At 41.5% G+C, this 26,401-nt stretch overlaps 1 protein-coding gene across 2 annotated transcripts in view; it reads right to left on the minus strand.

Annotated features, from left to right (window-relative positions):
* LOC119725337 (TBC1 domain family member 9-like) overlaps positions 1–26,401 on the minus strand; it is a 42,948-nt gene that overhangs the window by 13,404 nt on the left and 3,143 nt on the right. The window contains exons 2-15 of one of the 2 annotated variants that reach the window (XM_038196732.1): positions 25,582–25,745; positions 22,337–22,414; positions 21,170–21,268; positions 20,101–20,187; positions 18,678–18,811; positions 16,430–16,632; positions 15,584–15,652; positions 14,082–14,214; positions 13,127–13,237; positions 12,816–12,904; positions 8,525–8,667; positions 6,581–6,634; positions 1,753–1,900; positions 696–804 (exon numbers count right to left, since the gene is read on the minus strand). In XM_038196732.1, coding sequence (XP_038052660.1) covers positions 696–804; positions 1,753–1,900; positions 6,581–6,634; positions 8,525–8,667; positions 12,816–12,904; positions 13,127–13,237; positions 14,082–14,214; positions 15,584–15,652; positions 16,430–16,632; positions 18,678–18,811; positions 20,101–20,187; positions 21,170–21,268; positions 22,337–22,414; positions 25,582–25,745 — 1,621 coding nt within the window. The remainder of the gene's footprint in view (positions 1–695; positions 805–1,752; positions 1,901–6,580; positions 6,635–8,524; positions 8,668–12,815; positions 12,905–13,126; positions 13,238–14,081; positions 14,215–15,583; positions 15,653–16,429; positions 16,633–18,677; positions 18,812–20,100; positions 20,188–21,169; positions 21,269–22,336; positions 22,415–25,581; positions 25,746–26,401) is intronic. The other variant, XM_038196733.1, reaches the window with a different exon arrangement.

A 26,401-nucleotide genomic window follows, 5' to 3' on the forward strand; every position in this document is an offset into this window, starting at 1 on the left:
TGAGGTTAAAATTGACTATAATCAGAAACAAAACAAACGCTAGTGCATGTGCATTCTAGCACAGGGTTTATTGTGGCAGTGTACATGTACATGTTTTTGTACCGCATGTAATTCCATAGTTTCCCAACATTAATTCATTTATTAATCAAGTGCTGATCTCAGAATTATTTGATCGATAGGTTTCTATAATTGTCTTTGATTGTCTAAGGACAGGATACATGTAACAATTTGTTACCCATGTAGAGATATGCATGTCCCTGTCACATGTTGATTGTTGACATGTAACATGTTAAATATGGCTTGTGTAGTACACTGCAAGTTTAAGTCATGCTGCTGGGTCAAGGTTCATGTAGTCTGTTTACTTAATTAGGTTTTTCTTCTTGTCTTTTGTTGATAGTTTTCACGGAGTGATATGGAGTAATTGTCACACACAGAGAGTGAAATCCAAGTAGTGAAGTACACTAATAAACATCAGAGTGACATTGATAAGACACTTCAGTGAATCTCGTGTCTAGCCTAGCCTAAATATAGTTTGCGACCTCAGAGTCAGCGACATAAAGTGTCTTGCCCAAGAGCACAAGCACCATGTTCCCCGTCAGGGTTAGAACTCACGTACCACGGTACAAGAGTCGAACACCTTAAGGGCCCCACTAGTAACTTTTCTTGGAAAGCAAATGAAAAACAACTTTTCCCACCTCGTTAACGGCTCCAGAGTAGAGAAGCCATATTTCCCCGCGTAGACTCTCCGGAATTCCCTTCATGATCAATTCCTGGGTATCCACAGTGCGGTACATGCACACACCTCTACAACACAAACAGGAATATGAAACGTAAGAAGTTAGCCTTAACTTTGGACAATGTTTGTTTCATAGAGCTATATTAACTTACTAGAGCGCCAAGTCCTCATTCCCCTGCGGATATACTCTGAAGCCGTCCTGGGCGCAGGCATTTTGAATTCATGTGCCTGTTTGTAGAACATAATGAAATTACATGGAGTATGGCGGCAAAAATCAACTGCAGCGCATACGCGCACGTGTTTGTGTTTGTGTTGTTTGCGCAGAGCAAAATGAAATGCTCATTTACTGGTTGTGCGTTTCAGTTTTGGGCGTATAGGATGCAGGTATGCAATAATCGTATTAAAGCCGTACGGAATTAAGAGTTTTCCAATTCCATAGGTTTGTGAACAAATATGAATGCGCCCAGCTGGCTTCACTAGTCTGGTTCCCTGACCCTACTTCAGACGAAACGGAGCAATTCATAGACGTCAGGTCAGGGAACCGCACCGTTCACGGATATGTAACCCACTGTAAACAAAATGTGGTAAATTGAGGGCAGTATTTGAAAAAGGCATTGTTTTTTTAACAATAGTCGGCCAACCATCGTTGGAAACTGATACAAAAATTCCAGTTTTCTTGAAAATGACAGCACACCTGGTGCCATGATTTCACAGGATGCTTGAGACCATTATTCACTTACAGTCAAGTAAGGTATTTCATAACAATTTGGTAGTTTTGTTTTTCGATGTTCGCAAATGTTGTATACCTTTTAAGTCTTGTCTTACGTTTTTGAGTAAGGCACTTAAACAGCAATGCTTGTGATCTCACAAATATTTTGCATCCTCTAATGTTTTTGCGACGCCGCACAATTCTTCTTGCAGGGCTTTTGAAAAAAGACACACATGATGTTGCAGAATTCACAATTATGACGGGATACCATTGTGACGTTTCCAACCGCCTCGACAGCGATACCGACCTTCCAAACTCCTTGAAGTGGATGTCCCACAGGTGCTTCTTGACGGATTCCTTGACGGACACCTCGTCCGAACCTCGCCGATTAAAGACTGTGATCAGAGCCGGCTGGAGTTGAACGGCGATGCTGCCCGACGAATCACCACCTTCCTCTTCGAAGAAAAAAACAACAAAGTATGGCAATGTTTAGTGATGAGATTTGAGAAAAATGAAACATCCATGGAATAATCAGCAGAGGGTTTGTGGGTTGTTATTGCTCAAGAGCAACGTAAGGCCTATAATTGTATTTGCATAACAGCACCCCTTAAATTACCCTTCGAGAAGCGAGGCGGTGATAAAATTCTCCACATTTTCCAAATATGGGCATAATTTTTTTTCAATGGGCCAATTAGGCCAAGCTTCCATGTAATCCTCACCCCCACTATACACCACAAGCCTGCAGACTCCCATTGGCCAGACCCTAGCCACTCCAGAGTAAGGAGCGTTGAAAGACAGAAGCCAAGATGGCGCCTAATGCCTTTGTGCAGTAATTGGAGATCTTAGTGGCCAACCCCTAAGTGCTGCCGATCTCTTTGTGTCAACCCCTTGTGCCGCCCTGAACTCAGACAGGTTGTAAACAATCCCTGGCCATGTGAATGACCTATATCTTGTGCATGTCCAGGCATGCCAGGGTTAGTGACCTAGAAACACGTGTGGTGATAAAATTCTCCACGTGGTTCCACCGTGTAAATTTTTTCCGCTTGAAGCTCGAAGGGTAAAATACCTATTTCTTTTTAGATATAAGCTTTTGTAGATCCAAACACCTTTACGGTAAAGCCTCAGGAGTGCCAGATTTCAAAAGTGATTCTCTGAAAAATCCGGAAATCAGGAAAAAAATCCGACAAACCAAATCCTAAAATCAGGGAAAAGTCTTTAAAAATCTCACCCCTACAATGTTGCACGATCAAATCACTATCCAGTATGCAACAAGTTGTTGTCACAGAAATACCATTTTTTGCAGCGCATTATCGAGGGGAAAAAAACAAAGTTCGCATGCGAAACTTAATTTCTCTTGAAAAAGGTCTGGCATTAACGGCCATTTTATCCAACTTTTCTCAACAATATTGGGTTTTTCCCTTTCAATGACGTAATGTCATATGCACTGTATACTCAGTACTGTCCGAGGGCCCGCGGGCAAATATTCACAAGCTTTAAATCGGATGGGACTCGAACCTACGACCTCGTGCTTAGTGCTCACTAGTAGGCAAGCCCAAGAATTCGCCCACGCTATGTCCCATACATAACGAAAGTTTAACCCTCCAAGATAGTCATGGATTCAGTGTTTTTTATTCTACTGCTGGACATCTACAAGGAGAATACCCACAAGAATTTTTATGGTATTAGTCTTTGCGATGATTATGTAATTAAGGCCCCCCAAAAAAGTCTCCGGTTTCTGGTATGGAGATTGCCCAAAATGTGGTGCGGCGAAGCGGCTTTTTTTTTTTTACCTGATTTGTTTTGCTTCAAATGTCGGCTGATGACTGCAAATGGTGCCCGACTAAACTTAGTGCAAATATATGGGAGTCCAGAGAGGCCACATAAAGCTTATTCTCGATCATATCCCCATCTAAAAACACGTTAGAATTGTGCAGCAGCAGAATTCCAGTCAAACCATTGAGTTTGGCGATTTTGAGACATCATCTTTCATTAAAAAAACCTTTTTCATTTTGCCGACGCGCATGGCTACGGCGACGCACGTGCATACCAGAAACCGGAGACTTATTTTTTTTGGCCTAAAGAAAACATGGCGTTATGTATGTGACAAAAAGGGGACCTTTTCTTGGACTGTCTGTTGTTCGGACATCTTACCAATCAATCACCAAGCTTGCAAAGGTCAGCTGGTATAGCAGTTGTACTACTACCACAGCATTTTGTATGATGAAAATTTGGCGCAGGGAGATGTAAATTTAATATTGGACTTTATGTTTGGTCAGTTAAATTACATAATTTGAAATGAGAAAATGTCATGAGAAAATGCGACAGAAAATGAGGACTTGTTTGACAGACTGAGGAAATGTCAGAGACAGACACACTGGGACAGACATAATGAGACACAGGGGTGACAAACATGGTGAGAGATTGGGTGATACAAAACAAGTTTCAAAGACATTTTTAAGCCATGACTGCGCGACCAACTGTCGAGAAATGTCTGACACGTTTGAATTTTGTTTCACACGCATGACGCATGCAGTTCCAACAGTTGTAGAACATTGCAAGAACATACATGTACAAATGATGTGATGATGTGAAGAGGGTCGTAACATTTAGCAGGAAATTTGCGTTTAACAAGAAACAGCGTCAATTTAAATCTGCGTTTTCAAATGAGCAGGGAATCCTGTAACTGCAGGACTTGTCACATCCGTATGCATTGGATGAAACCAACTGTAGCTCTGCAACGATTCGGTTTAATATTTCTCGATGGTTAGGCCAAAAAAAAAAAAGTCGGTCTCTGGTCAGACCGAAGTTCCGGAATTGATGCGGCGAAGCGTTTTTTGGGTTTTTTTTTTTTTTTTTTTTTTTTTCAAGCTTGTATTGTACAGACAAGGTGGGTACTATTTTGCTTTTTTGTGTCCTCATTATACATTGGTGTCCTCCATAATTTGCCTTGGTGCCCTTTATCATTTGCCTTGGTGCAATTCCCCATTCCTTGGTGCTCCTTGGTACAAAAATTGTTGTAGCTTCCGTGTTAATTTGAAGGGGAAAAAAAGGTTGACGCGCATGATTAAAATCGACGCGCGCGCTGACAAGAGACCAAGTATTTTTTTTTTTTTTGCCTTATTCAGGTTATTTGAGTACATGTTTCAGTTACATTAGCCGACCACTCGGTGGAAATGAAGGATTTCATTCAGAAGACAAAAGAAAACTTCTCACTCGAAAATGTCAAAAATTCCGAACACAAAACTCTTTCACAAGGTAGTAAGTTGCACACAACGACGGACATAATTCGTAAAAACAATGTCAAGTCCAATGTTTGGAAAGGTGGTGAGTATTTATTTAAACTTCCATTATTTATATTGAATAATTGAAGAAATAAATTAGCCGTTCAAAACTGTAACCAAAAAGGGAAACTATTCATAAGATGGAATTTGCGTCGGGGTGATGTAAGTTCAATATTAGGTTTTGCCCTTCACCGACTATAAACACTGTATACTCAGTGTGTTACCTCCCGAGCGAAAGTTGGAAAAAATCACTCGGGTGGGACTCAAACCCATGACCTCCTGCTTTCTAGTGCCGACGTCTTACCACTCGACCACCGAGCTTGCAACATAAAAACTTGTGCACTTGCGGGCCTAATGAACACAGTAGCACCTGAGGCTGGCTTTCAGTGTTTGATGTAACTATGGACTTATGAACATGGACGAAAATCATGTGATGGCGGTGGAAAGTTTTGAGTTAGTTAAAGAGGTTGTGGAATGCTCGAAAACATTTCTGTCATTTTTTGGGTATATGTAGCCTAAGGTGTGATGAAATCAAAACGACTATTGTGTCTGTCATGAAATGAGTACAAAGGGTACTTTTGAGAGCTATTTTTCAGGTCCTGTTTCGACCCGAACGCGCAATTTGTGTTAAAGTCGTCGTTGCGGGCAGCAAACAAAACACAGTAAATCGTGACGTAATAAACAGGACTTGTTTATGCTACTCTGCATCAGGAGTCCTGTTTATTACGTCACGATTTACTGTGTTTTGTTTGCTGCCCGCAACGACGACTTTTACACAAATTGCACGTTCGGGTCGAAACAGGCATGACAGGACTTGAAAAACAGCTCTCAAAAGTACCTTTTGTACCTTTTGACAGACACAATAGTCGTTTTTATTTCATCACACCTTAGGCTACATATACCCAAAAAATGACGGAAATGTTTTCGAGCATTCCACAACCTCTTTAATAATTATAAGATACCTGGGGACATTCCAATGGCAGGATTTAGACAGAGATACTTGTTAGTAGGCATGCTGGGTGAGTAACTACGAGGAGGATCTGCCAATTAAATGATCCAAACTCAGACACAGAAAGACAAGGGACAGAACAACAATACAAATAGTGCAACATGAAGGAAGTTTAACAAATAGAAAAGCAGAAATACACCTGCTGGATGAAATTTTTCAGGGTGCGTCAACAATTTTGGCACGTAATCATTCTAGTTTATTCTATTTTCTAGCAGCAGCAGCTTTTTCAGGTGATAGTTTTCAAGAAATCCTCTAGGAAATGGCAGTCACTCAACTAAAAGATGAAATTGTTATGAGGCACAAGTAACTGAAAAGTTACAAAGTTGACAATCTGCAAAATTGGAAAATGACTTTTAAAAAGGCACACAAAGTGACCAAAGGCAATTTTTTTGCAACACTATTTTGTGAAAAATCTACAAAAAAATGTGCCTTTGTATTATCAGAAACAATATAGCAAGTCTTATTTTTGTGTGTGTGCAAAGTTCGAAACTTGAGTTTGTTAAAGATGATTTGAAGTTGCGCTCCTGGGCTTAAAATTTTTTTTTCTTCTTATTCTCAAATTTTCAACTTGCATGCTTAATTCCAACTCCAAAACCTTGCTTGTTCTTCTTTTTTTTTTTTCCTTTTTTGGACATCTGGAACCCTCTGGAAAAAAAAAAATTAATTTGGCACAAACAGATCCACTTTGCAAGTAGACTTGCTCCCAGTCCGTACATTGTCGATACCGATTGTAGGGCAGGAACCAGCCTATCCCACAAGAAACTCGAAAACAGAACAGGTGAATGCAACTTAGATAAAAGATAAAAGTAAAAGAAAGTAAAAGTGAAAAAGATGTGTTAACTTACTGTTAGTAAAAACTAGATCATCGCTTAGAACTGTGTTGTAGTAGGACATGTGGTCTAACATAACAAAAAACAAGCACACAAGGAAATCAACAAAATATATTCTAACTATCATGCATGTGCACTACATACATATACATGCATAGGGCTTTGAACTGCAGCCATATTTGGGGGCGTGCTTTTAGGCTTGTTCCACTAAGATAATGACAAATATAAGGAGAAATTAAAAAAAAAAAACTCAAAGATGGCGGCCAAATGGAAAAGGTCTATAAAAGAAAATATCTCAACTACAACAGAACAGTATTCATGCAGATTTAAGGGGACAGGATTATCCAGGTTTTGCTGTAGGATCGTTTGCTTTTTGTGCATTTTCTTTTTTTTTGGAGGCAACAAAATTGCTCAATATCTTAAGCAGGGTGCATAATAAGCAGCCAGTGAAACTTTCAGCTCAGTGGATACTATACAGGGTGAGTAAAAAAAATCCCCAAAACCAAATGTCGGGACCATTGTTTTAGTGAAGTTCTGCATGTAGCACTTTCAAAATCTAGGATATGAAAGCCCAATTCATAAGCTTTCTTTGAGTATAAGAATCATTCAAATCACTCATGTACTTTTGAAGTTACGGAATTTTAAACACAACCACCGTTGTCACAAAGGGATGTGTGTGAGTTGTTTTTGTTTTGCCGAAAGAACGCACACCTTTTTGTTTTGTGATCCGCGGACAGAACTTTAAAACGGTGGTTGTGTTTAAAATTCCGTAACTTGAAAAGTGAAAAGTACAAGAGTGATTTGAATGATTCTTGTTCTCAAAGAAAGCTTGTGAATTGGGCTTCCGTATCCTAGATTTTGAAAGTGCTACATGCAGAACTTCACTAAAACAATGGTCCCGCCATTTGGGTTTTGTGTTTTTTGACTCACCCAGTATATGTTGATAAAACACAATGCAAAATGTTTGGGTCTCTCTTGTTACTGGATACCATTGTAAAACACACATAAAAAAAGTGTGCCAGTAGGCACACTTTTTACAAACTTCCTTCGATGATTGTTTTCTTCCGACTGATATCATTTCAGGCGGAATAATTTCACAGGGTATTTGGTGGCATCCCTATTTTCACTTCGAACAAGGTTTAATTGGTAGGTCTTTTCTTGGTAATTGCCCGTGCTCTGTACATGCCTTTTACCCTAACCATCCCCAACCCTTCAAAATCCAACAGCACGTTTTGTTGGAATTTGTTGGAGTGAGTCCAACAGTTTTGGTGAATGAGTTTACCATATGGTGTTGGATTTTGCAAGAGTTAGGAAGGATCCTAGTAAACTACTCAAGGAGTTACGGTTAAAAGCTACTAGACAATTAACTTAAAAGAGCTCACGTAGACGTAGTGCAGGAGGAGAGTTTTTTCAAGAAAGACTATTAAAGGGTTTGGTTAACCTGCAAGGAACAATGATAAGAATGGTTATTTTGAATGTAAGAGCTGACAGTAGAATCGGTTATGCAAGTCCAGATTTACTTCAAGTAAATAATGTTAATCTGTAAGTATAAATGGTGGCAGTGGCGCACCCAAGAGGGGGGGGGGGGGGCTCGAGGGGCTTAAGCCCCCCCCCCCCCCCCCCCCCCCCCCCCGAGGTTGTCAATTTTTTTTTGGGGGGGGGGGGTCCTTTTTTTTAGTCCCACAATTTGACCGTGGTGATTATGTGGCCTATTTTCGAGGAGTATAATAGGGGTGTAAATGGTGCCGCCAACATCAAAATAGTTGCCCCCCCCCAAAAAAATATTTTAAGCGGCCACAAATTTTGGGCAACATTTTTTGAAAAAAACTCAAATTTCAAAAAAAAAAAAATTTAGAACCCCCCCCCCCAAGCCAAATCCTGGGTGCGCCACTGAATGGTGGGGAAAAGGGTGAACATAATAATGTCGCATTGGTGTTGTATTGGATAGTGTTCCCTCACCTGATTTGATACTGGCATTGCTGCTGGTGCTGCCGAGGCTCCCTAAGCTGCTGCTGATTTGTGCCAGGGGTCTGTGATTGGCCGGCATCTCAATCAGGCTGTTGCTGCTGCTGGAACTCATGGATATGCTGTCGCTTCTATGCCTGGCCAAACAAACAAAAGATCTTGTTCTTATTAACCTATTAAGCTTTTTTTTTTTATAAAAATTATTTTGCACTTATATTGGATGGCATGGGTGGCTTGTGCGTAAAGCGCTCGCCTCTCACCAAGGTGACCACGGTTCGAATCCTGGCCGCGGATGGCATGTGAGTAGATTTGTGCGTTGGTTTTCTCCTGTGCCACGAGGGTTTTTCTCTGGGCCCTCCCGTTTTCCTCCCTCTGGAAAAATCAAACACTTTCGATCTCAGGCTGTGCTCCGACGGTGGTCATATATGGGTCGATGTGGCCGGCAGCCATAGGCGCCTTTATGTGCCAGTGGCCCGACCACGCTGTAGTCGCGTCCTTCGCAATTCAGCATATATCTGCTGCGAGTAAGGATGGTTAGCCTCCCAAATTATTATTATCATTATCATTTGCTCCATGTATTTGCCCATAGAGTTACATTGTAGCACCCACACTTCAAATTCCTTTGAGGTAATCTTCAGTGGAGTATGGATAACACTTCAAATCCCTGCGCAATTCTTGTGTGTGGTTAAGCTCAGGGCAAGCAGGCAGATTCAGTCACGCTCCACTGCTCTCCACAGTGGTTGTTTTTGGTGCAGTGACTCAGTGTATGTAACACAGTTACTTAACCCTTTGAGCTTCAAGCCCAACAAATTTACGCGGTGGAACCACCGTGAGAATTCTATCACCACACGTGTTTCTAGGTCGATAACCCTGGCATGCCTGTACATGCACAAGATATAGGTCATTCACACGGCCAGGGATCGTTTACAACCTGTCTGGGCTCTGGGCGGCACGAGGGGTTGACACAAAGGGATCGGGCGGCACTTAGGGGTTGGCCACTAAGATCTCCAATTACTGCACAAAGGCATTAGGCGCCATCTTGGCTTCTGGTCTTTCAACACTCCCTACTCCAGAGTGGCTAGGGTCTGGCCAATGGGAGTTTACAGGCTTGTGGTGTACAAGTAGGGGTGAGGATTACATGGAAGCTTGGCCTTATTAGCCCATTGAAAAAAAAATTATGACCATATTTGGAAAACAATGAGATTTTTTTCACGGCGCCCCTGCTCGAAGGGTTAAACACTTCATATCAAGGCCAGACGCTGTGTTGTTTATGCTCAGCCATGCATAAATTTAGGCCTAGATTATAGTTGAAATCTTCCGCACTGCTCCAGGATGTCACTGGCTCTGCCTCAACATACTGACAGTGAATGCTGGAGGATTTTGCAGGATTGAGGCAGTGGTCACCCCTCCAAGGACCACATTCAAGAAATAACGGATGATTTTGGAGGATTGGAGGATGTTCACACGGAGGCAGTTGGAGGATTTTGCAGGATTAAAGTTGCGTCCTAGTAACTAGAACGGCGAAGCTGTCCAAGGCAGGAAGGGAGGCTGAAAGTAGGGTTGGGAATGGGCATGATGGAAGGGGATCAGGATTCTTGTTGATGTGCCTAGGTGTAGGGGTCAGTTTTTAAATGTCAACATAAAAAGTCAACAGATTACCTAATAAATACATGTGTATATAGGTTAGCCGTCACTGTATTATGGGGGAGTTTTCCATTGTTAGGGTAATTAGGACCCACTTGTGGATTTTTGCAGCCCCAACAGTGTCTTCTGCTCCCCATACTTGTATTACCATGGGAAAACTCTTGTGTAGTCGCCACAAAAGCAGAACAAGAATGGGTATACATGTACATGTAGACACAGCACCATCACCACCTCCCCCAAACCTTACCTCATCCCAAAACCTTACCCCATCCCCAACCCGCCCCCTCCCCCACCCAACCCCCTACCCACACCCATTTTATCCTCCCCTAACCATCCCCACCCTATCACCTACACATCCCAACCCACCCAAACTCCAATCCCTATCTCCTTCCCCCTCCCCTGACCCGTACCCTCCCCTACCCCAACCCCCTACACCCACCTACCCTATCTTCCACTATCTGTCCTTACCCACCCTACACATCCCCATCCTAACCCTTACTCGAATTCCAATATCCCGCCCACCCCATTCCCCCACCCATACATCCCCACCTGACCCCATGCAACCCCTACTCTGATCCCTATATACTGCCCCCTCCCCTTATCCAACCCCTACAACCCATCCCTACACATCCCCAACCCAACCCCTACTCCGATCCTATATCCCACCCCCTGCCCAACCCCCTCCTAACCCAACCCCCACATCCATGCCCATCCTCTCCCTACCTGTCTCCCCCTACCTGTCTCCCCCTACCTGTTCCCACCCCACCCCTACAAATCCCCACCCCACCCAAACCCAGTATTCCAACCCCTCTCCCCACCCCACCCCACCCCAACCCACCCCGCCCCACCCATCCTAGCTCCCCTACTCATCCTACTCACACAAACACTAACTCAAACCCTATCCCCCAACCCACCCCACCCCACCCTCCCCCACCCCATCCCTACTCCAACCCCATAAACTAAAAGATCAAACCAGAAGCTCATGCACATCCCCAAAATGCATAGTGTACATGTTATACCGGTAAACATACACGTACATGTACCGTAATTTTCGGAATATAAGCCGCGCGGCGTATAAGCCGCAGCACGCAAAAATCTGCAAATTAAGATTTGAAGTCGGCGTATAAGCCGCACCGGCGTATAAGCCGCACCGACGGCAGCGGTTTCAATTTTCTAAGGCCTCCAAATTCTAGCCAAAATGCTCTGAACCAGTTCCATTTACACTACAGAAGCTATAAAAAGGGCCACAAAAGTTGTATCAAATCATTTACAATCGATACTCTCACAAACAAATGTGGAAATTGATGATGAGAAATAAACACCGGGAATTGCTGCCGGCTGCCCCGTCCGGTCCCCGGCCGTAAAAGTTAATACATCGCCCGGCGCGGCAGCCTGCGCTGGCCGGCGCCTATGACAACATTTTCCTGCAGCACGTGAGAGAGTATGCAACCCACCGTGATTTTCCCCCATTGCGTGTGTTGTCTGACTGGAGCGCTACGTACAAATCTTGCTTTGTGGCAACAGATGCTGATTTGTTTTGTCCTAAAAATATACAGGTCCGTTTTTATCTCAAAACTTATCAAATTTTTGTGATTACTAATGAGCAGTATTCAAGTTTCGATCGTAACTTTCTTCGAAAATAGTCAAAACGATGCTGCCATTTTCATGGACGAATCCATTAATTTTGTAAGGGGTGATGTAGTCCCTGTTTTGAGGTTTACATCGTTTCTTGAATACATTTCAAGTACAAAAATTATATTGTGACGTTGAACAACTGATTATCGAATAACGAAATGTTTCGGACACCATAAAAAGTATTAGTCGTCTTTTTTCTTTTTTTAAACAGCGGAAATGTTGGTAATTATTGTTTCCAAGATAGTACACCCCTATATTACCTCAAATGGTGTGGTCCGCTGGGGAAAGCATGCTGCATGCAGCAGCACTAGAATCACATACGGCTTGTTGCAAGGCGTCGATCGAAGACAACTTTCACCGTACTTTTTACCGCTCGGCACCTTTACGTGGCACGTGGTTTCGGTTCGTTAATGACTTTCTTAATTGATAATTCATTTCAGCAACATATCTCTTCTTAAACCAGTACATGTACATTAAATACACATGTGAATTTCATTTTCATTCTTCAAGGCTCGGCGTATAAGCCGCCCTGTGTATAAGCCGCAGTAAACATTTTCATGGGCAAAATCAACGTATAAGCCGCGGCTTATATTCCGAAAATTACGGTATACGTTATACAAGTATACATGTACATGTAACAATTAAAAACTTTAACATTTCCTTGAATTAAAGTTCCTCAATAAAATCATAAAATTTACTGCAATGATATGAACCTAACTGAAGTTATAGAGATGATACATGACAACTGCATTTAATTTTTTTCCCCAATTTAACTAGAACCAAAAACTTCAACATTTTTATCTGAACGCGGACGTCCGGACGGGCGCCCGGACAGACGGACGGAAATTGGTATTACATAGGCTCGCATCTGCTTCGCAGCTCGCCAAAAATGCCTTGAGAGTTAATGTATAAATCATTAGCAATGTCTTTTCATGGTGCTACCGCAAAAAGTCTTCGTTTCCTACACACAAAATTCAAATCCCTTAATACGTAAAGTTCTCGTTACCTTGTGTTTTCCGTGGTTTTGGAGAGGAAATCCGCAATGTGGTGGACCAGAAAATCTCTGTCTTTCAGAGACGCAAACAGGATTGTCATCTGAAGTGGAAAGAAACGAAAACATCAAGTGACAAATGTAAAAAAAAAAAAAACTGAATTTGAATTTCTGAAAACCAAAAGGACACAATCAAGAATTTGATTTCCATTTTGCCTAAAAAATTAAAGCGACCTTTATAAATTGTCTGTGCAGGTTTTTAAAAGACAAACATAGGACACACAAATGACTTAAACGAAATTGTCTGGACTGGAGATTCATTCTACCTTGGATCTGGTTGAAACATGCAAGCCGTTTTGAATCACGGATGAGTTTTCCACTTTCTCGATGACCGTGACGTCGCGCATCGGGATCACAACGTGGACAAGATTCTTCAGCTACAAGCGAAAAAATAAACAGACGAAACACATCACGTTTTGATTCTCAAGTGAGGTGATTATTAGCATATAATTCTGTGGTAGGCAGAGCTGAGAAATTTGGCCTTGACTCTCAACAAAACTGTTAAAGACACTTTCCCAATGTGAAAAACTACTAATTTTACAAAAAAAGGGCAATTCGTATTATATTTAATGTTAATTACATATAAATTATAATCGTGAACACACTACTCCCTTATTTGCTTCTCTCAAGATTTTTTGATTTAAAGACATTCATTACCTAAATTTCGGTAAATTCATGTATAAATATTCAAATAATTTACTCCCATGTTGTTTCAACATTTTTTTTTAACTTTAACCTCGCATATTCATTCATTTAATACTAGAAGTGTTTCAAAGCAAAAACTATATGTTTATTCCAGTAGAACTTCAATGTTAAAAAAACAGCCTTGTCCACCGGGGCATTGACCTTTGGAATAGGCTGAGTGGCTCAATTGAATCATCGTTAACTTTATCTACATTCAGCAAAAAAAATTTAAACTCAATTTGCTTAACTGTTATGATGTCTGATGAATAATTATTGTACTCCTGTTTGTTATGTTCCTGTTTGTCCCTATTCGTTACTTGTATGATAAAAGTATTTGTCCACAGGTTGGGGTGCAAAAGCTATGTTGGAGTATGTATTTTGTTGATTTATGATATATGTAGGTTGAATTTAATTTATATCCAATGTTATACATGTAATTATAACAGTAATTATAACAGTAATTTTGTATATGAGGAACAAAGTTGAACAAATATCTAGCAAATTGACAAAAATAAATTGAAAGCTGATTAGCCTTACCCGGCTACCAAAGCACATGTAGTTTCGTGACAGATAGAGGATTCCGTTGACATGGGTCTTGTTGTACGGGGTCCAGAGGGTGCAGGGGACGTGGCCGTCTAACTTCTCGGAGATTGGAAGACGAAATACTTGCCTGTTGGAGAAATGTGGACAAATTACCCGATGTGGAAATTTTTATAATTTTTTCAATTTTGGTTGACAATAGTTTGGGATATTGTTGCAATTCAGGAAATATCCCTCTCGAAAGAAAAGAAAACAGTTCCGTTATAAAAAAAAACTCTGTATTTCATGAAACTGTAGTAGTACCTGCATAATTTTGGCAAAGTTCCGTTGGGTGAAATTTTAGCAATATGGACTCAATGCTCAAGTATCCATTCAATGATGAAAATATGAGCGGCGCGATGGACCGTGATCGCCTCACTGGTATACATAATAACATAACCAGTGAATAACATGCGTAAACCGGTGAAAAGTTGTGTCCTTCGAATGGGATATCATTTGAACGTATTTTATGATGGAAGTTGCGCTATGCAAATGTGAATAAATAATAATAATAATTTGGGAGGCTAATCATCCTTACTCGCAGCTGGTATGCTGAATTGCGAAGGACGCGGCTACAACGTGGTTGGGCCGCTGGCACGTAAAGGCGCCTATGGCTGCCGGCCACACCGACCCATATATGACCACGGAGCACAGCCTGAGATCGAAAGTGTTTGATTTTTCCGGAGGGAGGAAAATCGGAGGGCCCGGAGAAAAACCCTCGTGGCACAGGAGAGAACCAACGCACAACTCTACTCACATGCGATCCGCGGCCAGGATTCGAACCGTGGTCACCTTGGTGAGAGGCGAGCGCTTTACGCACAAGCCACCCACGCCACCCGTTAATTACTGTAATGTAACCTTACAGAGACAGTATTTGTCATAAGTTCTACCTAAGGAAGACACCGAACATTAGGGAGACATCTCCCTAATGTACACAACTCCTTTTTAGAGGCAAAGTTTTATGTAGTTTTATAAGGTGGATCGGTTGCTCGTGGTCCAAAACATAAATATACCATAATTCGTGGGGGTAGGATAAGGGAAATTGGGGTTAGGGGTCATTAAAGTTGTAAAAAATTTGTGCAAAACCCTATGGGAATGTCCCACTACGGTACCATTTCCCGTAAAATACGTGTAATGGCACCATTAAGGTATCATAATTTCTTCGCACGATGGGAAACATCGGTCATTAGGGAGACATTTCTCATGTCTCCCTAATGTCGCAGCCCCCCTTTAGAGGAAAAATTTTACCGTCGCAATTAGTTTATATTTGTTGCTAGTGGTCTAATTAGTAAATATACCGAAATTCGTGGAAAAAGGACAAGGGAATATTGGGTTAGGGCACATTTAAGTTTGCAAAATTTGGTCCAATCCAGGGTAATCATTATTATTATTACTATTATCATTACTTGGTGAAATAGCGCCCTCTCTTGTTCATGCACGGAGTCCGTCACGTGACCTACCTGTAAGCTTCACTCCGGAGTCTGGCATCCAGATCTCTCTTCAGAGACGAGACTTTCTTCTTCTTTTTACTGAAAGGATACCGACCAAATTTGTCACAAAATTTCTGGAAAACTTGGTCTGGAGAAAGCTTTGCCCAAAAACTTTGAATGTTTAAAGATAGTTGATTGATTATTAGATCTTCAGACACTTTTTTTATCATTTGAATATTCAGAAACGAAATGCTGTTAAATAACAAAGTCCTTGGGAAAAGCCCATTTAATTGACACTAGAGAAGTATTTTTTTCTTTTTTTCTAATGAGCATTTTGTTTAACCAATTTGTTCAACCTCGGAACTCTTAGCTGAAAAATTGGACAAAACTGTCCCAGCAGAATTCTATGCCTACAAATGCTAGGTTGATACAACCCATGCTTTGACTGTGGATGATTGAAATCAATGATAAAAATCACCCCCACATCATTTTTTGTTCTTTTTTTGGGGGGGGGGGGGGGGGGGGGTTCTTTTTGGGGGGGGGGAGGGAGGGGGTTGTATTTCAATTTCAAGCATTGTTCTGCTTCTACCAAGGGGCTCACTCGATATAAGTCGAGACTTTCATGGGCAACCTGTATAAATAATAATAAAAATAATTTGGGAGGCTAATCAGTCTTGCGTGAAGCTGAGAAGTCTTACTAGAAGCTGAGAAGCTGAATTGCGAAGGATGTGGCTACAACGTGGTCAAGCCAAAAGGCATGTAACGGCGCCTTTGGCAGCCGCAATATTATCCTAATACATCATAATGTTGGCACATGTTCAAAATAGGCACAGGCGTAGCCATAGTCCTAGCCGTAAGGTCTTACATTCTTCCTACCTGATTCTGGTTCTGGGCGGGAGATCCTTATCCTGCTCGAAGCCTTCCTCCGACAGCAGCTGCCTCATGGCCAGGTTGGCCAGTTGCTCCATCAGACTGAAGGTCTCAATGGGATTGACGAACATGGAGAAGTAGTACTCCTGGTCCCTGGTGGAAAGTTTGATGCTCTCTGGAAAGATGACCGCGTTTTTCTTCTCCAGATGCTGTGAGCGGCAAGAATTGAAAATATGTGAAGAAAGAGCCTGCAAGTTTGAGATTTTGGAATTTTGCTGTAGGCTTGTGAATTGTTTTCTTGACAGCCCTCGGACAATACTGAGTTAATAATATTTATGAATGCACATGTATGGTTGTGAAAGGTAAAACCCAAGATTAAATTATACAGGGTGGAGCAAAAAAACTGAAACCGAGATATTATTCAGGGGTTTCCCTTAACTTTTTCCTTTACTGGCCGGCCGGGCCAGTAAACCAGAGTTTTCACTGGCCCGCAACCTTTTTCACTAGCCCACATGTTTTAATAGTAACTTTCAATCAAATCACCATAAGCATTTTTGATAACATTTTTGATAATAAATTATGCAATATGAATACAATCGGCAATTATCTTAATCATGTACATAATATTGCATGTAGTTCCTTTTTAAGTAAAGTCAATGTTTCTTTAATCGTCCATGCTTTAACATAGAGCAAGGCTTTAATTAACAGGAATCAAATATAGGGGGAGAAGTTATAATCAAAATTTATACAGTGTGCTTCGTTCCGAACTTAAGGCTTTAGGTGTTCTATTTCCGACATGTTTTGATAAAACACGAACTAAAAAGCGTTATCTTGAGGAACAAGAAAACATTGCACACAGTCGTGGTATTAATGGGAGTTTACCAAGTTAGTATAAACTGAACTGTTTTAACTTGTTTGAAAATGAGTGAGAAGGCCAGTATTTAAAAAAAAAACATCTCTCGCGCGCGCCATGCATTTCTAGCGAAGAATGGTGCAATCAGCGTGCCTAGCCAAGAAGCGCTGCGGGCGGGCGACCCACAAACTTACGCTGGTCACGTCAATCCATAACGTTTTCTGGAGCACTGTCCACTTTACATTCACTAGTCTTTACATTCAAAATAGGCCCCTCGAATCTCATATTGTCCTCATCTTTTCGGTACATTCGTTTGATAGTGTTCAAGAAATCATCCCAAGAATCCGTTCGGGCACAAGTTTTGGCAGTGAAACTGTCATGAAAGTTTTCTCCTCACCACGTTGTATGATACGAATACGATGTTAACGTACGCACGTCCGTACCGTGTGGACTGCAGACGAAGTAAATCACGTGCGCTGCATGTACGTGTGCACAATGTGTAATGGCAAATACACGTTGATTCGCCTCGTGTCGTGTTCGTCGTTGGGATTTCAATGCACAGGGCACTGCGAATATACATGGAGTGATATGAATTCAAACTACCAATGTTTTTATTTCGGTCGGCGTGGCAAAAGCATTCATGTGTTGTATCACCCTTAACTTTTTATTTTGATTGATTGAAAAATACTGTAGGGAAAATTTCGTTATTTTTTATTTTTTTAACAGTTTTTTGACTCGCCCGTCGGACTACTGAGAGGAGGGTTTTGACTCGCCCGCCGCTGTTTTCACTCGCATTTGGCGAGCGGGCGACTGCTAAGGAAAACCCCTGATTATTGCTAATTGGAACAGAAGTAGGGCACATGTGAATCAAAGGGAGATATCCTCTGTTAGGGTTGAATCTCCTCTTTAAAATGACACCCTGATAAAGTCATTACATTCACGGTTGACTGAGCAGTGACCAATTTTATGAAAGGGTCTATTTAGAGACTTGCGCCACTTTTCATGGTGAAATCTCTTTTTTTCCCCACCTGGCTTGAGTTGGCAACCATAGCCTTTCACTCTGTGACAATTGACACAACTAAAACCCATTGAAAAGTGGCGCAAGTCTCTAAATAGACCCTTTCATAGATGTGGTCACTGCTCAGTCAACCGTGAATGTAACGACATGACCAGGGTGTCATTTTAAAGAGGAGATTCAACCCTAACAGAGAATATCTCCCTTTGATTCACATGTGCCCTACTTCTGTTCCAATTTGCAATAATATCTCGTTTTCGTTTTTTTTTTATCCACCCTGTATATCCCCAGCGCAACAATTCTATCATATAAACAAAATGAAATCATCATTAACAGAGTGCAATCATATCAAAAAATCTCTTTGAAAAACTTCTTGGAAGGCGTACCGTGACATCCGTCCATCGTATAGACAACCTAGCCTCCGTGCCCATCAGAAATGAGTAGAAGTAGAGATAGTTGACACTGAGGTACATCCAGCCCTGCCGGGGGACCTTACCCTTCCAATAGCTGCAGGAATAGTCTGTTGGGAGATACGTAGAGGAGACATAAAGAGGTTAAATTGATTGAGGGGAGGAGGGTGTAAGAAACGTCAGAATGATCGAGGGAATGGATCTATATTCAGCCAAGACCCAGCAACTGGGGTGCTAGAACTCCATATTTCTAATTTTTGACTATGACACGTGGAGTAGCCAGTAGGCGCTTTATAAGGTATATATTTGAAAAACATGCTGAGCAGACAGAGTTTGATGCTCCGTGAAAGTGGCCAAATTCCATCGATTTGCAGCTCAAAAAATGATTGTGAGTACCATTGAAGCCCCAGTACCTCGTCTTTGACATGTGGAGAAGCCAGTAGGCGCATTATAAGGTATTTTTGTCAAGTCTTTGCTATGATTTTGGAGACTTTTTGAGGTGGATGTTCGTTAAAATACTTTAGTCTACATTGTAGGGGTCCTTTCCGCTGGGGCGCTAGTACATGTAAAACCAACCAAAGTCAAAATTTGAAAAAGGAGTTATAGCGCCCCAGCTCCTGGGTCTATGTTCAGCCCTAGAATAATAGGAACTTAGCCTTCTAGTAGCTGCAAAAATAACGGTAGTCTAGAAAGGGAGACAGAGGGAGAGGATGTAAGAACAGTTGGAAGGATGGAGTACATGGCATAAGGTTGGAGTTTAACAGAGTCATCACTAGTCTGTTACAAGTCATCATCATAAGTCACCACAAGTCAATAACAAGGCAAGGCAATCAGAAGTCGTCGTAAGTCGCTATGAATTATCACAAGTCATCATAAATAATCGCAAGTCAATCACAGGCCATCACAAGTCAATCACAGTTTATCAGAAGCCATACACAATTCATTGTAAGTTATCACACGTCATCATAAATAATCACAATTCAATCACAAGTCAAGCATAAGTCAATCACAAGTCAATCATAAGTCAGTCACAAGTCAGACCCAAGTCATCACAAGTCCATGACAAATTGTAGCAAGTCATCCGAACTCAGTTACAACGTCTCACAAGTCAATCACAAGTCTTCTCAAATTGGTCACAAGTCATAACGAGTCATTCAATAGTTCTAAAAAGTCAACCAGATGTCACCACAAGTCCATCATAATAACTACATGTAGTCATCACAAGCCATCACAAGACATAATATGGTCTTAATGCAAGTCACAAGCTTCTCAAATGGACTGTGACAAATGCATTTTTATTTCCAAACTGCCTGCTTGTAACCTTTTCCCATACCATGAAAGATGTTGCAAATAAAGGAATTAGAGAAACAAGATTAAGGGAACTTAAAAAAGAACTTACAGTTGACGAGCTTCTCGTCCTCCGACACTTTGAACAGACGGTGCCACTTTTCACATGCCGACTTGAATGCTTTGCTCTCCTCATCAACTACGTGTTCCATAAAATTTTAAATATGTAGAAAATGTGATTTTATACAAACAAAATAAATTCTGCAAATTTAATTTTCTTTTTCAATGGAAAATTCAATTCGCATTAGGGATTATAGGCTTCTTGATAAATGTGCAAAAAAAACATGTTGCATTATATTTCCTTCTTAACCAGTCCATATTTTCCTCATCCAAAATGATACAATGAAACATCTAGCATTATATTTCCCTCTTAACCAGTCAATATTTTCCCCATCCAAAATGATACAATGAAACATCTAGAATTATATTTCCCTCTTAACCAGGCCATATTTCCCTCATTCAAAATGATGCAATGAAACACCTAGCATTATTTTTTCCTCTTAACCAGTCCATATTTTCCTCCTCCAAATTGATACAATGAAGCATCTAGCACTATATTTTCTTCTTAGCCAGTCAATATTTTCCTCATTTAAAATAATACAATGACACATCTAGCATTATACATGTATTTCCCTCTTAACCGGTCAATATTTTCCCCATCCAAAATGATGTAATGAATCATCTAGCATTATATTTCCCTCTTAACCAGTCCATATTTTCCTCTTCCAAAATGATACAATGAAACATCTAGCACTATATTTCCCTCTTAACCAGTCAATATTTTCCCCATCCAAATTGACACAATGAAACATCTAGAATTATATTTCCCTCTTAACCAGGCCATATTTTTCTCCTCTAAATTGATACAATGAAACATCTAGCATTATATTTCCCTCTTAATTAGTCAATATTTTCCTGTGTCGCACATGATACAGCTGCTATTTTTCAGTTATATCCCTAATTTCTCCATTGCCCAAATCTGCCATTGGTTGCAGTCCCATGTCTTAATCTGCCAATTCAGATACAGCTTATATTTAGTATTTATAATTTCCAATTTATATTCCCCCTTCAACCAGTCAATATGTTATATATTTCCTTGGGATTTTCACTGTTATCTGTACCTTCTTTTGGACCCTCATCTGCTGTTTCAACCACTGCAACCAGGCTCTCAATTTTACACTTGACAAATTCTGTGATATCCTCTTCAGCATCAAAAGTCCCTGGAAAATTGAAATTGATTAGTGGATCGTTGATCACGTCACTGAATTATTCCCCCAACGCACGGCGCGCGCTGCAGTGCAATGGAAGTTCTATTGCACGGTGAATAGAACTTCTATTACATGGTTTCAGTGCTGCCGGTGGTGGCAATAAGACACAACTCTATTTCACAAAATGCAGACGTTACGCGAGACTGAAACACCGTTTGTTCTCCTTTTAACAGAAGATGAAATATCAGAACTTGTAGGTGATGCTGACGCTTCTAACACAAAGAGGCAAATAAAATATGCCGCCAAACGATTAGACAAATTTGCAAAACACACAGGAACATGTTTTCAACCCGTAAGAATTCCCAGCCCTCATGAAGCAGGATTGACTGCCTTGGACTGCTTAAGTAAGGACTTTAAAGAAATGTGCCACTTCTTTTCTTTAGAGTGGAGGATTTTGGACGATTGGGGAGGATTCCCAACAAACTCGCTTGGACTGGAGGGTTAAAGATTATTGGTATAGTCCATCATTTGTAATTTGTGCATTTTGTTCGTTTGAAGCAACAAACGTTCTCAAAATCTAAAGAAGGGTGCTGAACAACTAGCCTGATGATGTTTCAGCTCAGCTTCAGCTGTATATTTTGAGAAAAACAGCATTCTAGGATCTCGATTTCAAATCAAAAGTTGCTGAATCGTGTTTTGAATTGGGCCTGAATTCAGCGTCCGAGACACATTCTCACTGAGCTGATTACAGCTACGCGATGTCGTGCACTGATCCAACGAATTATAGCAACCGCGCGCACGTGTGCGTTGTGTCAACGCTTGCGCGCGCTTAGCCGAATAAAAAAACCGAACTACAAACGGAAATTTCCAATGGTGCGTCTTAAGACACACCGTTGGAAAGGCCTTCTTTCATTGATTTCTTCAAAATGACAGCTGGCCAGAAAGAATAATTTCACAGGGAGTTTAGTCCCACTTACTATCTTTCAACCAAGTATGTTTTTCAACAATAATTATGTCAGTAACTTTTTGGAAAGCTGCAAATGATGGACTGTAGCTTTAATGGGGAATCCATGTGCATACCTAGAGTTTCAATCAGATTCTGCTCCAACCATTCCCAGTGCACAAAGATATCCCTCTTGTGGACGGCGGTGGCAACAGCTAGAGGTAGGCAAACAGAAAGAAAGAGGATTTCAATCAATACCTGAGATATGAGAGGATGGTCCGAAACTACAGAGTCATCACAAGAAGTCACAAGTCAATCACAAGTCATCACAAGTCAGTCGCAAATCCATCATAAGTAACGAGTCACTCACATTTCATCACAAGTTAACACAAGCCAGTCATAAGTCAGTCACGAGTCATTCAGAAATCAGTCACAAGTCCATCACAAGTCAATTGCAAATCAGTCACAAATCAGTCACAAGTCATCACAAGTCAGTCGCCAGTCCATCATAAGTCAAAAGTCACTCACAATCCATCACAAGTTAACACAAGCCAGTCATAAGTCAGTCACGAGTCATTCAGATAACACTACAGTCACAAGTCCATCACAAGTCAATCGCAAGTCAGTCACAAATCAGTCACAAGTCATCACAAGTCAGTCACAAGTCCATCATAAGTCACAAGTCACTCACAATTCATCACAAGTTAACACAAGCCAGTCATAAGTCAGTCACGAGTCATTCAGAAATCAGTCACAAGTCATTCAGAAATCAGTCACAAGTCCATCACAAGCCAATCGCAAATCAGTCACAAAGTCCATCATAAGTCACAAGTCACTCACAATTCATCACAAGTTAACACAAGCCAGTCATAAGTCAGTCACAAGTCATTCAGAAATCAGTAACAAGTCCATCACAAGTCAATCGCAAATCAGTCACAAGTCCATCACAAGTCAATCGCAAGTCAGTCACAAATCAGTCACAAGTCAATCACAAGTCAGTCACAAGTCACCACAAGCAAGTTACAAGTCATCACAAGTCATCATAAGTCATCCATTCTCCAACAAACTGAGTCAAATGTACTCACTTTCCATTGCTCACTTGCATACTGACTTGCAATTTGATTTGTGACTGACTTGTGACTGACTCACCCAAACTAACATTTTAGGTCCAAAATTGGAACTCCTTTGAGAAAAATGTTGCAACCTGACGCCACTTCCGCGATTGTGTACAAAGTCTAGGGAGAGTCAAGACAATTTTCTAAGTATTTCCTAACAAAATTGGAAATGTTTCTCAGTCCCAGATTCACGTCTTATCATCATTTTTGCAATTAACCCTAACCGCCCTGAATCCTCCAAAATCCTTTTTGCAAATTGGAGGAATTTGCAGGATTGAGGTAACATGGCCAAAGTGCGTTGCTGATTTCGGAGTACACACTGTGTCAAGGTCTTGGGCCGGACCTTGTGTTGTTTATGCTCAGCCGTGCATAAATTTAGTCCTTGATTATACTTGACATCCTCCGCACTGCTCCAGGATGTCACTGCCTCTGCCTCAGCCTATTGACAGTCATAGCCGGAGGATTTTGCAGGATTCAGGCAGTGGTCACCCCTCCATGGACCATATTCAAGAAACAACGGAGGAATTTGCAGGATTGAGGCTATATATGCTATTTTTCCATGAGGCCAATTGGAGGATTTTGCAGGATTGAGGCTACATCCTAGCAAAAAGGCCTAGGGAGTTAGGGTTAATGACCTTCACTGAGATGATATATGAAGGGAAAAAAGGCATCAGGTTGCAACATTATTCCCTCCTTTGGACCATAAGTCTGATACATTCCCTGCCCATGTCCTGCAACCAGATTACTCAATGGTCCGTCTTTACAAAGTTAGACATGTGCCAGTCTAGCCTTGTTTGCACTCATGGGCCAAGTTCGCGCAAGGACTATAGTTGACCAATGGTTAACTAACGTTTGCCCGAACTCTGTAGTTGACTACGCTAGTCGACTACTGGGGTTGGTTGCTTCGCGATGACATTTTGACCAGCGTTTGACTAGAGACGTTCGCACGTTGCTATCAGTGCGCAGGCGTAAGGTACGTCACAAATTAACCACTAGTCGACTAATGGTCCTTGCCCGAACTTGGCCATGGCTGCAAAAGGCCGTGGTGAAAAACCTACTGGTGACAGGATTTCAGACTCGGTTTGTGAAATACTAACTCAAGACAACATTTGATACCAATTTCATGATTTTTTTTTTGGGGGGGGGGGAAAGTTGTGAAGTTGGAATGATGTTTTTTTCCCATGACGGTGTGAAACACGCCGTGGGCTTGAGCTGCTTATGTTGGTTGGTTGGTGGACACTTTACTCGGCCATATATTGTATTCACACAACTCGAGTATTACAGCTTTGCAAGTATTACAGCTTTGCATTCGAAGACCGGTTTTGCAAACACTGTTGCGCATGGGTCTAATTTGCATACTTTTTGCATATTAGATCACGCCCCATTCCGTTTCCTTTTTTGTACTCTCGAGGTACCAGTACGGCCCGGGTGGCGGGTGTACGGACGGTGCCGTATAGCCGTCTTCGCACGTTACCCGGCCTCGCTGCTACCCGGCCACCGTGGGTTGTACCACTTGGTACTTGTTTAGTAAACGGCAGCGCAGCATTACATCAGCCGATGAAAGCATCTTTTTATTAATTAGCATGTGTGTTTTCACTGGTTGTTGTGTGTTACCAGTCAGTACTCCTGACTCCAGAACCATTCAGTTTTATGGAAATGGGTCTGGGAACGAGACAAGGAGACTTTAGAAGTTCCTGGATGTCCGCACACCTGTTAGCCTATAAGCCATTTGCGAGTAAAATTTTTAATAAAATCTGGAACGCTGACTTAATCAAATGCTTTGCACGTTTTAACTTTGCATTCTCCCGACCAAAGAGACATACTTTATCACGTGGTTCGGGGCAAGCCTTATGCTAGCAACCCCCAGCTCCGGCATGGTCTGGTGTCTTCGTGCCATTCTCACCCATTGTGAACAATGTATTGGTGCTGAGCGTCTCTTACGTAACTATGCAAGAGCTTGTCCCGAATCATGTGATTAGCAACAGTGTCTTTGGTCCGGAGAATTCAAAGTTAAAATGTGCCAAGCATTCTGAGCAAGTCAGTGTACCACATGTTTTTCAAATGTAAATCCCAAAGGGTATAGGTCACGCGCAAAAGGCTTATTTGAGGTATGGCGGACACAATATGAGGGCGCTATTTAGGTAAATACAAAAGACTTTACCCAAATCAAACAGCGGCCTCCTATTGCACTGCCATAAATCTCAAATAGGCTAATTGTTATTGTTCTGTTTTGCGCATGGGAGGTCTCACGTGGTATCGTTACGTACTGTAACTGACTTCTGAGCTGGGGGTCTGATGCAAGATGCGGTACGGCAACGCCTTGGAGTCCAGCACCGAGTCCAGCGTGCCGATGAACAACGATGCCAGGCCGCCCCCACCGTGACCCTTACGGCGCTGAAGGACGAAGTAAGGGTTGGCACGCTCTGTGATCCTACGGAAAGAACCAAGTGCAAAATGTTATTCAATTGGTGAAAAAGGAAGAGGAAATGGGAATTTAAAAACATTGAGGATTTTTTTTTTAACCCTTACCCTACTTGACCCTCCAACGCATGCCAATATGTGCCTCAAGAAAATCTCCTATGTTTTTTGCATGGCCCTCCAATATCTGCCATGTCATTTCAAGGGTAACTGGACAGGCACTCCAATACATGCCACAGAGAACAATGAGAGTCCTCTGATAACAAAGTGAGTGCCCCCAGCTGGTCAGTATCAGGCACCCTCCAGGGCCTCCAACTCCTGCCAATTGGAGCCTTCACTGTCAAGATAGTTTATCTGCCAATATACTGCAGCTGGAGGGCATTGGCATAACCAACTGACATGCAGTAAACTACCCTCAGAGAGTAAGGGTTAATATACAAAATAGAAGAAAGGCAAATTAATAATAATATACTTTTTATAATTTCTAACGAAAGCCACTGCGCAAATAAGAGGTTGCTTAACCCTTACCCTACTTGACCCTCCAATGCATGCCAATTGTGCCTCAAGAAAATCTCCTATGTTTTTTGCATGGCCCTCCAATATCTGCCATGTCATTTCAAGGGTAACTGGACAGGCACTCCAATACATGCCACAGAGAACAATGAGAGT

This window comes from Patiria miniata, unplaced genomic scaffold (genome assembly GCF_015706575.1).
Source record: "Patiria miniata isolate m_02_andy unplaced genomic scaffold, ASM1570657v1 HiC_scaffold_19, whole genome shotgun sequence".
In the NCBI taxonomy this organism is placed as follows: Eukaryota; Metazoa; Echinodermata; class Asteroidea; order Valvatida; family Asterinidae; genus Patiria; species Patiria miniata.